Source organism: Oncorhynchus mykiss, chromosome 9 (genome assembly GCF_013265735.2).
Source record: "Oncorhynchus mykiss isolate Arlee chromosome 9, USDA_OmykA_1.1, whole genome shotgun sequence".
Classification (NCBI taxonomy): Eukaryota; Metazoa; Chordata; class Actinopteri; order Salmoniformes; family Salmonidae; genus Oncorhynchus; species Oncorhynchus mykiss.
Window position 1 is genome coordinate 64,656,953 of NC_048573.1, and position 14,245 is coordinate 64,671,197.

The following is a 14,245-nucleotide window of genomic DNA, read 5'->3' on the forward strand; positions in this document are numbered from 1 at the left end:
AAGTTACCAGTAGCTCTCTTGATATTGCAACTAATCACTCTCCCCTTATAATTCAGAAAGCCCAGTTTATTCAGTCCATCCACTGACTGCAATGTCCTACACTCTAGAAAAAATAGTTCCCAAAGGGTTCTTCGGCTGTCTCCATGGGATTTTTTTTTTTTTTTTTTGGTGGGATCCAGGTAGAAAGAACCCATTTGGGTTCCATGTAGAACCATCTATGGAAAGGGTTCTACGCGGAAACCAAAAAGGGTTCTTCCACAGGTTCTCCTATGGGATAGCTGAAAAACCTTTTAGATTCTATATAGCACCTTTTTTTCTAAGAGTGTAAATAGCTCAGTACTCAATAGCCTGTTACCAGGGGCTGAAATGTAGGTAAATGTTATATTATGCTACACTAATGTTTATCAATGCTTTATAAGTAATTGCAGTAGGCCTATAATTACCTAAATTATGAATAATCCCATGATGGTAAATAAATAACATTTTGGCAACCTATTGTCAGGTTCAAGTGCTTATAATATTTATAATATTGCGCTTTGGATGGTAACTTCACTTGTAATTAATTCATTAATAATATAGATTCAAGAATCAGTTCGACACACACACACACGCACGCACACGCACACACACACACACACGCGCGCGCGCGCAGAAGCACACGGGACAGACACATCTGCTCCTCTGGTGGAGAACCGACAGACGCTAGAGTAGATTTACGGATTTATGACGCGTCCTCCTCTCATCTGGTCAACGTGAGAGTGAGCCGCCCTATTCCCCCTATCCCTGGAACATGGTGACGTGAACCCTGTTTCAACTCAGCGCCTATATGCAGCTGCCATGGCTGCCATTTAAACAGACTAGCTCATCCCTATCACAATACTCTGGACATGGCCCTTTTGTCTTACAAGACACTCATCTAAGACGAGGAAATGTTGCTATAACCATAATCCATTACTAACATAAATCTCAAAATAGGCACAGATGAGTTATCACCACAATGATCATTACAACTGTTGATTTATTTTGGGGATTTATGGATGAATGTGACTTCGTTACATGCTTTCTTCTTCTTTTAACTATTTAATACAAGTTTGTTTTCGTTTTTCTGTCAGCCAAGAGAGAGAGAGAGAGAGAGAGAGACGCCTTGCCAAAGGCCTGCCATAAATCAACCTTCTAGAGTGGAATGTTCGCCTGTATTCCCTTGAATCACATGGAGAGAAAAAATCTCAATATTCTCTAAATACTTTGAAGAGACAAGATTCACAATGGCTTATCTTTTGCAGGAATGCTATCAAATCATTATATTTAAGAAATAAATATCACTGTAGGCTACATTTGTACAAATGCAACGTATTCTTTATTTACTTTTGGGGAATTAATCACACCAATTGAAATACATGGCATGAAGTTAGACAATTAAACAAACAAATAATAAACGAACATAAACAATTTCTGAAAAGACGGATCTTAGCCTGGAGCTAGTTACAAAGTAAATAAAACGTTTAATTTGAGCTAGTGCGTAATTCCTTTAAATGTAAACCCACATAATTATTTACATTTTCTACGTTCAAATTAGTTTTCTTATTAATTACATTCAAATGTAAATTTTATAGAAAGCTTTTCAAATCAAGTTGAATTGACATTAGGTTGCAGCTGGTGTATGATGGGACAGCTTGCATTTTTAAGTCCCGAGAGAATGTCTGTTAAAAACACGTCTCCATCATTTCTGAGCAGTATCAATAATATTTTCTTTCAATTGACCGTGTCTTTTCGCATTGTGTCACAAAGTACAATGACTCAATTAAATTAAAGTCAGAAGTGAAACAATAACGTGTTTCATGCTGATTGTGTTTACTCAAATAATATTGGACATCGTGAAAATAAAAGTTGTCACATACTGTAACTTCCAGATATCTTCAGGCCATGAGGTCAGTGGCGAGGTGGCTAACTAGATGCCGTTGACTGTATGCTCAGAAGAAGCCCCTCAGAGGAAGTTGTAATCGTATATCCCTGGCCTTAATGTCAAATTCCGGATGCAAGATGTAGCTAGGTTTAGCTATAAATTCGTGAGCTATACACAATCTACAGAGGTCCAAGTTTAGGCTACACTATTCATTTTTATAACGAACTCCAATATGCGATACACAGATGAAGAAAAATAGTTGCATGTTAGCTTGAAAGGGTTGTACGAATACTACAGGCCATTGAAAAGTAAGTTAGTTGGAAATGGGTTTCTACAGATTCTACAGGGGTTCTACAGGGGTTATACATGTTTTACAGGGGTTCTACAGGTTCTACAGGCGTTCTACAGGTTCTACAGGGTTTCATAAAAGTGCACCGAAAGCCAAATTATATCAAGTCCTATAAAATGTGGTATGCATCCTATAAAATATCGCGTGACATTTTGTAGGCCCATAGACACATTATTTGTGCCATATAGACTACAGTAGGTTTAATATCTCGTTGGGAGCAATTCAAAGCATTATCTAAATATCGTTCATTCTATTCGGAAAATTTGTGTTAAATAATTCTAAAAAGTCAATTTGAACGTCAATCCTCTAAATACAGTTCATAATATATATTTGACCTTTGTTTAACTAGGCAAGTCAGTTAAGAACAAATTCTTATTTTCAATGACGGCCTAGGAACAATGGTTACCTGCCTTGTTCAGGGACAGAACGACAGATGTTTAACTTGTCAGCTCGGGGATTCAATCGTGCAACCTATCGGTTACTAGCCCAACTAGTCCAAAGCTCTAACCACTAGGCTGCCACCTCACTAATATAGTGATTACGAGTCACTATGTAGTCTGTTACCCACACAAATACATACTGCAACATATCATAGCCTAAATATCTATATGGAGATGAATCTGAGAGAAAGTGAAATGTTCAAACTGTAAGAGGGGAATACTTCCTAATACAGTTCTATGAAACACACCTGCCATGTAATATTTTGCATGGAGACCCCCGGCAGCATCTCTAATGAGCATCTCTGATGCTGACATATGGTGAGAGAGAATTAAGTCTAGATATTCGTAGGCCCACTTTGACCAAAGATCCTAAACTGACCTTCAGTCAACTGCAAAGATAGGTTTTTGCTACATGAGGTACAAAAGTTTGTAATACAATACACAATATGCCTACAAATGATACATAGCAACAGCATATGGATAAAAAAATATTTATGTTAAAAAAATGATTTTATTTATTTAAGAACTGGTTATGTTATTGTAAGAATCAAAGGCATGTCCAGGAACAAATTTGCATTTGAAATGGTAAATGTAGGTAGGCTTAAGCCTATACTACGCCGGAAAGTGCATATATACATAGGTCTAGGTCTACTAATCCTTAATTTAATCATATTGAAATTGAATCACTATCCTCGAACATGTACTCGTGAGATTAGATTGAAGCTATGCACATGAAAACTATTTTTGTTATGTACATAATTCTAATATAAAAAGGTAATAATACATTCGACATGAGTAACACTCACATGCAGACCGATCATAAACTCCGAAGTAACCGCTTGGAAGTCCCTAAAATGTGTAGGATGTCCTACAAAGGGTCTAGGTCCTAGGCACAATGGAAGAGAAGTGACCGACAGTTCACCGCACTCTCGGGTCACCACTGAGAGCAACAAAAGAGCAACACATTCAGAGGTGCCCTTCTACCGGCCCCTCAAGTAGAAAAACACACAAAGAAAGTCCAGAGCCCTGACGAGGCCACGCAAGGACCGGGGACGACCTACGAGGGCACACACAGAAGGTACAAGTATAGCGACCCAGTCAGGTCACGGGGGGTTGCAAAGGTCGGCCATCCCGGTTGAAACGGACCTAATGGGACAGAAAATGTGCCCTCCGACTGAACTCGGCCTTCTCGCGGTTGATCCCAAACTTCAATAAAGTACCTTTTCAGCCTCGCTACATGGAGGCGACAGGATCTAGAAAGAGATTGGAGGGATGGTGAGACTGTGGCGTAGCTACACATTAATTTCTCTCAATTGTCCAGGCAGCTACATAAAGGCTACTGGAATTCTGCATGTTTTAGGGCTTTACGTGTGTTCCAACTGCCATTCCAAAGTCATGTCCAAGTCACGGTGTTAAGTTTCCTTTTTGGCCCTGATAGTTTTATTTCGTAAAATTACTAGTTAGCGATTTGGGTTTATTTCTGAGAGAGGCTGTTGCCAAATTAATATATTCAGACGCAAATAATTCGTTACTCTGCGGCGCTAAGATTGATGGTTTAGAATACCTCTCCCCTTTGTCCCCTTTGCCCCCCACCTAGCAAGCCGTTTTATCATTTCTATTCAAATCACACAGTTTAAATAATCTATCAAACTATTGCGCTCTTTTCAAACATTGCATTTTTTTGCACAACATTTTGAGCAGAATAAGAAAAAGTTATTCTACAATGAAATTCGTTTTGGAGAACTGTTAATTGGGCGGCCTGTTTCGTGGCTAGGGCCCAGATAAGATCAAAGGCGCAATATGATTGTCCTATGTATTATTACAGTTGCATGGTGACAACACGTCCACAACATTGCCATAGTCCTATCGAAAATCCCCCCACGATGCTTGAGCAGTATAGGCTATACTTACCAAGAGCAGAGGTCACGATGACGTTGCCTCAAGCGCCACTTTTTAAAAGCATATTCTTCACTTTGACGGGGGAGGTCTCAGGGCGCAACAAACATAGACTATTATACGAATGACAATTGGTGAAAATCGCAAACTTACAACTAACATTCCATTGTATATAGGGTACAAATGATTGCATATTGAGAAGGCCTACGTGCATGCATATAAAGCACTATTATCCAAACTATTGCTTTTATCAAAAGGTATGTGCAGAGCTATATGTTCAGTAATGAGCAGGAAGCAGGGCTCCAGCCAGCCAGTATAATCTGAAGGGGCATGGTTGAGGGCCTGGTGGAATGGCTTGCCAAGTTAATTGAATGTCCTTGAGAATAATGAGCTACATGTATGATAATATGATGCATGCAGCCAGGCCATAACCCTTTATTTGGAGTAGAATTATGGATTATTATTGGATTAGGGGGGATATGAACGGTGGATCTGTATACGCGTGCCGACCTCGAGAACGATTCTAAAGGAACATTTCAAATCGTCAGTATCATATTTGGCATAGGCTAAACAATTTATAGCTAAACATTGCCAAACAAATAATGCGTTGTTAGGCTGAACCATCAATAAAGAACTTGGTAAATTGTGACTATACTATTTTATATAACGGCCACCACATCAATTCCCACAGTCACCAAAACAATAGGCACTCTGTTGGCCATGAATGAATCGATCCAAACGCGCGTAAAACTAGTACACCCACTGTTTTATTGACCAATATGATTATAACAAATACACTAAACTCTGTGTATTGCATTTCACAATAATCTGCTAAACACACCACAAACTAGATTGTAATTAAAAATCCTGTTTCTGAAAGCAAGGAGCTAATTCACCTTGTTATAATCCTAAACATATGCGTTCAAGATCAATGTTCCATCGGTACGTTCCAGCATTTTTACCAAAAATAACTATGATTGCCTAATAATGACATTCTTCCAGTGTTGAGCTTGAAATAAATAGATTGTGCATTTCAACTTGGGCGGTAGGGCAAACAAATAGCTCACAATAACATTTAGATTAAATGTACAATAATTTCCTTCATTCAAAACATTTTTCTCATAAAAAAAACATAATCTTGATTCAGCATTAAATAACTTAAACCCTGTGTCACGTAAAAATAACTCATCAGTATTCGTATAAATCCATGCGATATAACATGCATTTTATATAACTTTGGACTTAAATGAAACCGCACAAATACCTACGAAAACAAAATATATAATATACTATAAATAATCAGTCATTCTCTATCCCCCTTCTTAAAGTGGTTTTCTTTTCGCCTTATAACCTTGTAATATCCTCGCCATCCTCTACTCCGGACAGTTCATCGGGAGTAATGCTACCAGTGGCCGAGGAAGTGGCGACAACACAGGCTGATGAGGTTGTGTTGGACCCGGAGGATATGCCCGCGGTGGAGGATCTCACTTTGGTGTTAGGAAGCCTATGGTCTTTTTTCCACTTCATCCTGCGGTTCTGAAACCAAATCTTGATTTGTCGTTCGGAGAGAACCAAGGTATGGGCTATCTCAATGCGCCTCCGCCGAGTTAAATAGCGGTTATAGTGGAATTCCTTCTCCAATTCTAAGACCTGCTGTCGAGTATAAGCTGTCCTAGACCGCTTGGAATCCGGTCCATTGTAATTCGGGTTCGCTGTAAAGGGGGAGAAGTAAAGAGAGAGAAAGAGAGAGAGGGAGAGAGAGATAGAGAGAGAGAGAGAGAGAAAGACAAGGAGGGAAGGAGTGGGTAAACAATAGTGTCCTCAACTGAGACATATGATGGGCAGGGCATAAGGAATGGCTAGATATGCTAGTTATGGTATTAGAAATCATAGAAATGGGAAGTTAAGAACTTGTCTATTTCTCCATAATGAGGGGACACTCACATCCAAGTATGCACTAAATTATTAATGCAAGATTCCAAAGCCAGTCTTTTTTCCGTTCATCTCTCCCCCTCATCTCTCCATCCCGCACATACATAACAGCAGAAGCCACATGGTGATACGGCTGCCCAGAGTATACCTCTGCTATAAAATTTATGGCGGGTGTAATTACCGACGCCGAGTCGTAAATCCGACTCAATTGTGCCATTTCAAAGGCTTCTCCCCTATCTTAGCAGGGGCTGGGAAGGAGATGGGAGTCAGAGGCACTGATAAAGGGAGGGAAAGGAAGAGAAAGGAGTAGGAGAGTGTAGAGAGAGAGAACAGACAAACACAGACAAGTTGCCTACCGGTGCTGACGTGAATTTTCTTCATCCATGGGTATACCACGGGCTGCTTGGAGGAGGCTGAGCTGTTTGGATGCTCCGGTGTAGCTTGGTTGCAGGCGGAGGATGCAGCTGGTGGAGTGATGGGGGACATGGGTAACTGTGGGGTCTCACATGAGGCTGGCTGCCCTTTCCCTGCAAGCAGGTGCGCAGAATGGGGTAGTCCATGTCCCCTTTGCGTGTCAGGTTCAGGGATGCTTGCACAATTATATTGGCGCTCTTGGTAGCTCGCCCGCGGAGGGTATAACTCCTGATGGTGATGCTGGTAACCAGAGCTAGGGTCCCTGGCGCGGCTGTAATATTCGGGGCTGTGCTCGGGGATGTAGCTGTTTTGTGAATATTCCTCGCATGGAGGAAATTTCGGATCAATGTAGGTAGAGTCCATCAAATACGAGCTCATGATCATTAATTTCTGCAGTGGAAATTTATTTTTCTAGCTTTGTCGTTTTTCTGCTCCATATAGCCCTCCTACTTGCGAGCAGCCCTTGTAAAGTTAGTTTTACCACGTGACCCCACGGCCCAATGGCAGAGTGAGAGCTAGTCCCCGGATAAGGAACCAAAGGTTTTGAAACATATTTTCGGTCGCCATTGTGTGCATAATATCTCTCTCTCTCTCTCTCTCTCTCTCTCTCTCTCTCTCTCTCTCTCTCTCTCTCACTGCTCTCTCTGAATTCAATTTTAATTTCTCTCTCACTCGCTCCCTTGTTGTGTTACCAATGCCATTGATATTGCAGCAAAAAATTGCAACACAAACACTTCTTATGTGAATTACCCAGTGTCATTATAGTTATATTATTAGCATCATTTCAGAGGTACAAATAGCAGTAAATAATAATAATAATAAGTATTAATAGTAAAAATAATAACCAATAAAAAAGTAGAATGATTAGATCACAGAAAGTTGGCCTATGACACTCTCTAAGAATATTATTCTCAAATATAAAATAATCCAACACAAAATGCCAAATCCTAAATAGGTAAAAAAAAAAAAAAAATACGGTAAAATTCACTTTCACATAGCAGTTCGAATTATGATATATATATATATATTTTTAACTAGAACTGAGCTTGGCTCATATGAGAAGAAAGTGGACACCAAATGGGCACCGTATCAGTGAAGTAACCACACAATGAGTATTTTGCTTTGCATTTGAGAACTTTCAAAACTGTGCCGATACTTTTCAAACATAGCATTCCAAATACTTTTCAAATGCATTAATACTTTTCAAATGCATTAATACTTTTCAAATGCATTAATACTTTTCAAATGCATTCATAGTTGTCAAATAGGCCTACTTTGCTATCTTGTGCAATGGACACAAGGGAAGGCAAATATTATTTAATGATGGTATATCTCTAATGTTTATATCACTGTCATTATTGGATATTGCATTGAGGTCTCTGTCTCTCTCTCTCCATGTTTAGAGATGTATGCATTTGAATACAAATCTTTATAAGGCTGCAATGTTGATGAAACCAGCTTTACGTGCCCTGAAATGACTCGTAGGGACGTTTTGTCCAATCGTAAGTTTATCTCCATCAAAACTAGTGATTGTCTAAGTGCACGTGTATGGTTATTAATTTGATGTTAAACCTAGATGGGGGAGTAAGTCCGTTACAAACTCTTGCAGATAAGCTGTCAATTATGTCTGGTAGACTATCCGTTGCCACAGACGCTTTACAGGTACTATTATACTGTCATTAACTGCTGGCTAAATTTGTCAGTGGCTGATGCCTTCAATTATGCACGACACCACAAACCACAGGACTGTAGACCTATATAATCAATGTGACCTTTGTGAGTCAATGGAGTTCATAATAATAATATTAAATATTTAAATATTAAATATTTATATAAAATAAATATATTATAAATGTAGGACCTACTACATACTAGGGATGGATTATAATACGATTATATTAACAAGGGTTATAATACGAGGTCAATCACCTGTTAATCATCATCTAATGTAGCGGTAGTGGCCTTCTTTTAGTCTTATATGAGCAGGTGAAAATGACATAACAGGGCAGATGTTTATGGTTTGTTTATGTGTAGACCGCGCCCGCCATTTCTATTACTTTTGGCAGCGATGTTTGAGGCGTTTTATAGGGCCGTAAACGCAGTAAATCAGTCCGCTTTAAACGATTGCTGTTTTTTTTACATGCTTACTGGTACGGACCGAATACTCGTAGAAGCCCTTTGCTTCCAGATAGCCTACTGTACACAATATAGGCCTATGGACGTCCTGACAATGCTTAGGCTACTTATGTGGAGGTTGAACACCTACTGTGTATGCCGCACACAGACTTCTCCTGAGATGTATGCTATTCGTGCCCTATTATTCCTGCTAACACTGCATGCAGCTATAACCTACTGGATAGAAGCGAGGGTTGACCAGACGATTATCTTGACATACGTGGATTTCAGTAACCCATGTATTCCCGTAGAGACGTACTTGCGATTGTTATCTATTAACACAAATTCGGTTCTACAGGGTACATATAGGCAACCAATGAGTCTTTTCCATTGCAGCCTGAAAAGAAGAGCTCCAACTGGAAGAATTCAGTTAGGTGAAAACCTCTCTCTCTCTCTCTCTCTCTCTCTCTCTCTCTCTCTCTCTCTCTCTCGCTCTCTCTCTCTCTCTCTCTCTCTCTCTCTCTCTCTCTCTCTCTCTCACACACACACACGAATAGAGTCTCCTGCCTAATATGTTTTTCTCTATCAGATTCAATCAAAACCCTGCCTTTGAGGTAACTTCTCTAAACTATGAATATTCAGGCAAAACACGTGCACTACGGGTACAAAGCGAGCGACCGCGTGACAGCGCAGATGAAACACACGTTTATTCTGTCCCCAACGATTTCTTGTGCTCGCATGCCTCGCCATTACCATACTGACCGCTCCGTAACCTCTCTTCCTGCCACTGCAGAAGTTAATGAGAAGACGGAGATGAAAAATGTTATATCCTGCATGGTGTGAATGTGACCTGTTTCAATAATCCAGAGGGGCAAACATAGGCTACTGAAATCGTGAATATATTTAATATGTAGTCTTGAAATAGAATCCAATAGAATGTTTTATTTTTTAAGTAATCAAAACAATAACATGTTCACTTAACTTGATAAAATGGTATACCTAGAATATAGTAGAAAATAATCGAAAAGGTGTAGGTTGGCCTGCAAAATACGTCAGCTACCTTGGTAACCATGAGACAAGAGAAGTAGAAAACATACTCAAAATGTAAAGGACCCTTTCGTTCTCATCTTACGTTAGCATCTGCAAATCTCCGCATAGTATTATAATTTTTGCACACAAACGCCCCACCCCCGCCCACGCCTTCACAGGCCCCGTGCACGCCCCCACACCCCTCTCACCCCAGCTCCAGTGTTGTGGACGCATTTTAATATTCGTTAGACAGCCTGACCTGCGTTTAAACCCTCGCGTTTGACTACTTCCAATAGTTCACTGCCAAGGATTATTGATGGGCGAAAATAAATAAATAAATTCTCCCCACAAATGGCTTTCATCTCTCATCTAGTTCAATATCTAGTTATAATGTAGAACTACAGAAAAACGAGGGCCATAGGCGAACTAATTTGATGTTCCATTTGTTCATGGGAAAAATGGTTAACATTTGCTTTTCTGTTAAATGAAAACCTTTCAGCATGTTCTCTTTCACACACAAATGCTATGCATATCTGTAACACACGATATGCATGCAACACATGTAGGCTACAACATTGATGGTAGGATGAGAAAAGATTCGTTGTTCTTTCACTGAATAATGTTTTTTATTTTTTATTTATTTAACCAGACAGACCAGTCAGTTAATTAGGAACAAATTAGTATTTACAATCACGGCCTACCCTGTCCAAACCCGGATGACACTGGGCCAATTGTGCGCTGCCCTATGACTCCCAATCACAGTGATTCAGCCTGGATTCGAACCAGAGACTGTAGTGACGCCTCTTGCACTGAAATACAGTGCCTTAGACCGTTAATAAATTGACCACCGTGTGCATGGTGAGGCCCGGTGAGGCCAAACTGTGTGAAATGCAATGTTTAATAATAAACTCATTGCACAATGGAATTTGTGTGCATAGGCTTAGATGAAACCAACTTCTTATCATGAGAGCAAATAGCTTCATAGCCATTATCAGGGAACACTGCCCTCTCTGTTGGCTCTGCGCACGGGAAAGGACAGGGCAAGTAGCCTATTTGTGTACAAAATAATAAACAACTTACTGATACATACATGCTCCCCTTCATTCCGCCTCAGTCCTCGATTGTTGTCTGCAAAATTGAAAAAATATATAAAATTAGATGATCAGTGGGAGTTAAAATGCGTAAGTATATATTATTCCCACTCCAAATTATTCGGAATGGTTTTAATAAAAGCTCTGAAATAGAATAGCCTATGATGCCATGAAAAACAACATACGATATTGGTAATGGAGGGCCAGGATAGCCTGCAGTATTTTCGAATTTCATAAACCACAAAATGATCCTTATTGGAGAATTATCTAATTAGCAGGTTTGAAATAGCTAAACACTTGTTAATTTGTCATCGAAAATCAATTGACAAAAATCAAGTCATAGACACAAATCCCCATTTCTAACGACATCACTCTTTTCCCTGAAGTTCTAAATGTATTTGGAAAATACAAACCACATTTAACTTTCCCCATTAAGGAACAATGTTCACGTCCTTGAATTTGGGGACCCTATTAGATTTTTTAAAATTAAATTCAGTCTGGTACAATCCAAGATGGCGTAGCAGTCAGACGTCTTTTGTCCTCGTCTTGTCGTGTCCCCTTGTATATATATTTTTATGCGCATATCTTTTAAAAAAAAAATTCTAAACCTTAACTTCAAAACACTCTCCTGCAACCTGCCTCACCCAATGTGGTGCGGATATGTTTTTTTCTAAAGTAGTTGTATTCACCTCGAATCCGGAATCCCCCAACAGAAGCTATCCAGCTCACTAGCTAATAGCTAGTAGTCAGCTAACCACTGCTAGCGGTCATCAGCTAACAGTTTAGCTCGGAAAGCTCTCGCCAGTTTGTACAAAGCGACTCAAACCAGAGCATACGGATTATTTTCTCTCCATATCCCCGGACTCCTACCGCAAGCTCTGGACATTTTCACCTGGATCATCGCAGCTAGCTAGCTGAGTGTCTACTGGCTAACGTCGGTCCCAGAGCAAGCACCAATTAGCCTGGAGCTTAGCTGCGGCCTGCTAGCTGTCCAGAGCATATTGGACTGTTAGCTGTATAGATCCATCGGCCAATTTCTTGGGCCACTATATCTATTTTGCCAATTGGACTTGGACTTCTCTGCTACTCGGAACCCTACTAATCCATCACGACTGGTCTATTGACATCACCGCACGCGGAGGCTAAAACAGACTTTCCTCCATCGAGATGTTGCTGTAAGGCCCTTCTGCTATCTTGCTAGCCCCGGCCTGCTAGCTGTCTGAATCGCCGTGTCTCCAGCCAACCCAACCACTCACTGGATCCCTATTGATCACCCGGCTACGCATGCCTCTCCCTAATATCAATATGCCTTGTCCATTACTGTCCTGGTTAGTGAATATTGTCTTATTTCACTGTAGAGCCTCTAGCCCTGCTCAATATGCCTTAACCTACCATTTACTTCCACCTCCCACATATGCGGTGACATCACCAGGTTTAAACGTCTCTAGAGACAATATCTCTCTCATCATTACTCAATGCCTAGGTCTACCTCCAATGTACTCACATCCTACCATACCACTGTCTGTACATTATGCCTTGAATCTATTCTCTCACGCCCAGAAATCTGCTCCTTTTACTCTCTGCTCTGAACGCACTAGACGACCAGTCCTGATAGCCTTTAGCCATACCCTCATCATACTCCTCCTCTGGTCCTCTGGTGATGTAGAGGTTAAACCAGGACCTGCAGTGCCTAGCTCCACTCCTACTCCCCAGGTGCTCTCAATTGTTGACTTCTGTAACTGAAAAAGCCTTGGTTTCATGCATGTTAACATTAGAAGCCTCCTCCCTAAATGTATTTTATTCACTGCTTTAGCACAATGCCAACCCGGATGTCCTAGCCATGTCTGAATCCTGGCTTAGGAAGTCCACCAAAATCCCTGAAATTTCCATCCCTAACTATAACATTTTCCGACAAGATAGAACTGCAAAGCAGAGTTCTGTCTTACTATCCAGGTCTGTACCCAAACAATTCGAGCTTCTACTTTTAAAAATTCATCTTTCCATAAACAAGTCTCTCACCGTTGCCACTTGCTATAGACCACCCTCTGCCCCAGCTGTGCTCTGGACACCATATTTGAATTGATTGCCCCCCATCTATCTTCAGAGCTCGTGCTGCTAGGTGACCTAAACTGTGACATGCTTAACACCCCGGCCATCCTACAATCTAAGCTTGATGCCCTCAATCTCACACAAATTATCAATGAACCCACCAGGTACAACCCCAAATCCGTAAACACGGGCACCTTCATAGATATCATCCAAACCAACTTGCCCTCCAAATACACCTCTGCTGTACTCAACCAAGATCTCAGTGATCACTGCTTCATTGCCTGCATCCGTAATGGGTCTGCAATTTAACGACCACCCCTCATCACTGTCAAACACTCCTAAAACACTTCAGCGAGCAGGCCTTTCTAATCGACCTGGCCCGGGTATCCTGGAAGGATATTGAACTCATCCCGTCAGTAGAGGATGCCTGGTTATTCTTTAAAAGTGCCTTTCACTATCTTAAATAAGCATGCCCAATTCAAAAAATGTAGAACCAGGAATAGACATAGCCCTTGGTTCTCTCCAGACCTGACTGCTCTTGACCAGCACAAAAACATCCTGTGGCATTCTGCATTAGCATCGAACAGCCCCCGTGATATGCAACTTGTCAGGGAAGTTAGGAACAAATATACACAGGCAGTTAGGAAAGCTAAGGCTAGCTTTTTCAAGCAGAAATTTGCATCCTATAGCACAAACTCAAAAAAGTTCTGGGACACTGTAAAGTCCATGGAGAATAAGAGCACCTCCTCCCAGCTGCCCACTGCACTGAGGCTAGGAAACACTGTCACCACCAATAAATCCACTATAATTGAGAATTTCAATAAGCATTTTTCTACAGCTGGCCATGCTTTCCACCTGGTTACCCTTACCCCGATCAACAGCCCTCCACCCGCCACAGCAACTCGCCCAAGGCTCCCCACTTCTCCTTCACCCAAATCCAGATAGCTGATGTTCTGAAAGAGGTGCAAAATCTGACCCCTACAAATCAGCCGGGCTAGACAATCTGGACCCTCTTTCTAAAATTATC

The 14,245-nt window shown here is 40.8% G+C and overlaps 3 protein-coding genes across 9 annotated transcripts in view; all 3 read right to left on the minus strand.

Annotated features, from left to right (window-relative positions):
- LOC110532667 (homeobox protein Hox-C10a) overlaps nucleotides 1–14,245 on the minus strand; it is a 96,563-nt gene that overhangs the window by 19,356 nt on the left and 62,962 nt on the right. For 2 of the 6 annotated variants that reach the window (XM_036988683.1, XM_036988685.1), the window contains one exon: nucleotides 11,169–11,206. The exons of 2 other annotated variants lie outside the window; for them this stretch is intronic. The gene's annotated coding sequence lies outside the window, so the exon portion shown is untranslated. Of the gene's footprint in view, nucleotides 1–11,158; nucleotides 11,207–14,245 lie in introns of all 6 variants that reach the window. 2 more of the 6 variants (XM_036988682.1, XM_021616756.2) reach the window with 1 other exon arrangement.
- LOC110532671 (homeobox protein Hox-C5a) overlaps nucleotides 1–14,245 on the minus strand; it is a 53,548-nt gene that overhangs the window by 19,327 nt on the left and 19,976 nt on the right. The window contains exon 3 of one of the 2 annotated variants that reach the window (XM_036988691.1): nucleotides 11,169–11,206. The gene's annotated coding sequence lies outside the window, so the exon portion shown is untranslated. Of the gene's footprint in view, nucleotides 1–11,158; nucleotides 11,207–14,245 lie in introns of both variants that reach the window. The other variant, XM_036988690.1, reaches the window with a different exon arrangement.
- On the minus strand, nucleotides 5,334–9,353 carry LOC110532668 (homeobox protein Hox-C4a). The gene is made up of 2 exons (XM_021616758.2): nucleotides 6,877–9,353; nucleotides 5,334–6,300 (listed from the first exon to the last, which is right to left on the minus strand). Exons 1-2 carry the CDS (start codon nucleotides 7,316–7,318, stop codon nucleotides 5,933–5,935), a joined length of 810 nt encoding a protein of 269 aa, XP_021472433.1. The 5' UTR covers nucleotides 7,319–9,353; the 3' UTR covers nucleotides 5,334–5,932.

Bases quoted from the DNA above. Each gene is read 5' to 3' on its own strand.
- LOC110532668 (XM_021616758.2), bottom strand. From the start codon at position 7,318: ATGATCATGAGCTCGTATTTGATGGACTCTACCTACATTGATCCGAAA. The intron at 6,301-6,876 runs GTAGGCAACTTG...CCCCCTTTACAG, and splicing joins GAAAATTCACGTCAGCACCG to CGAACCCGAATTACAATGGA.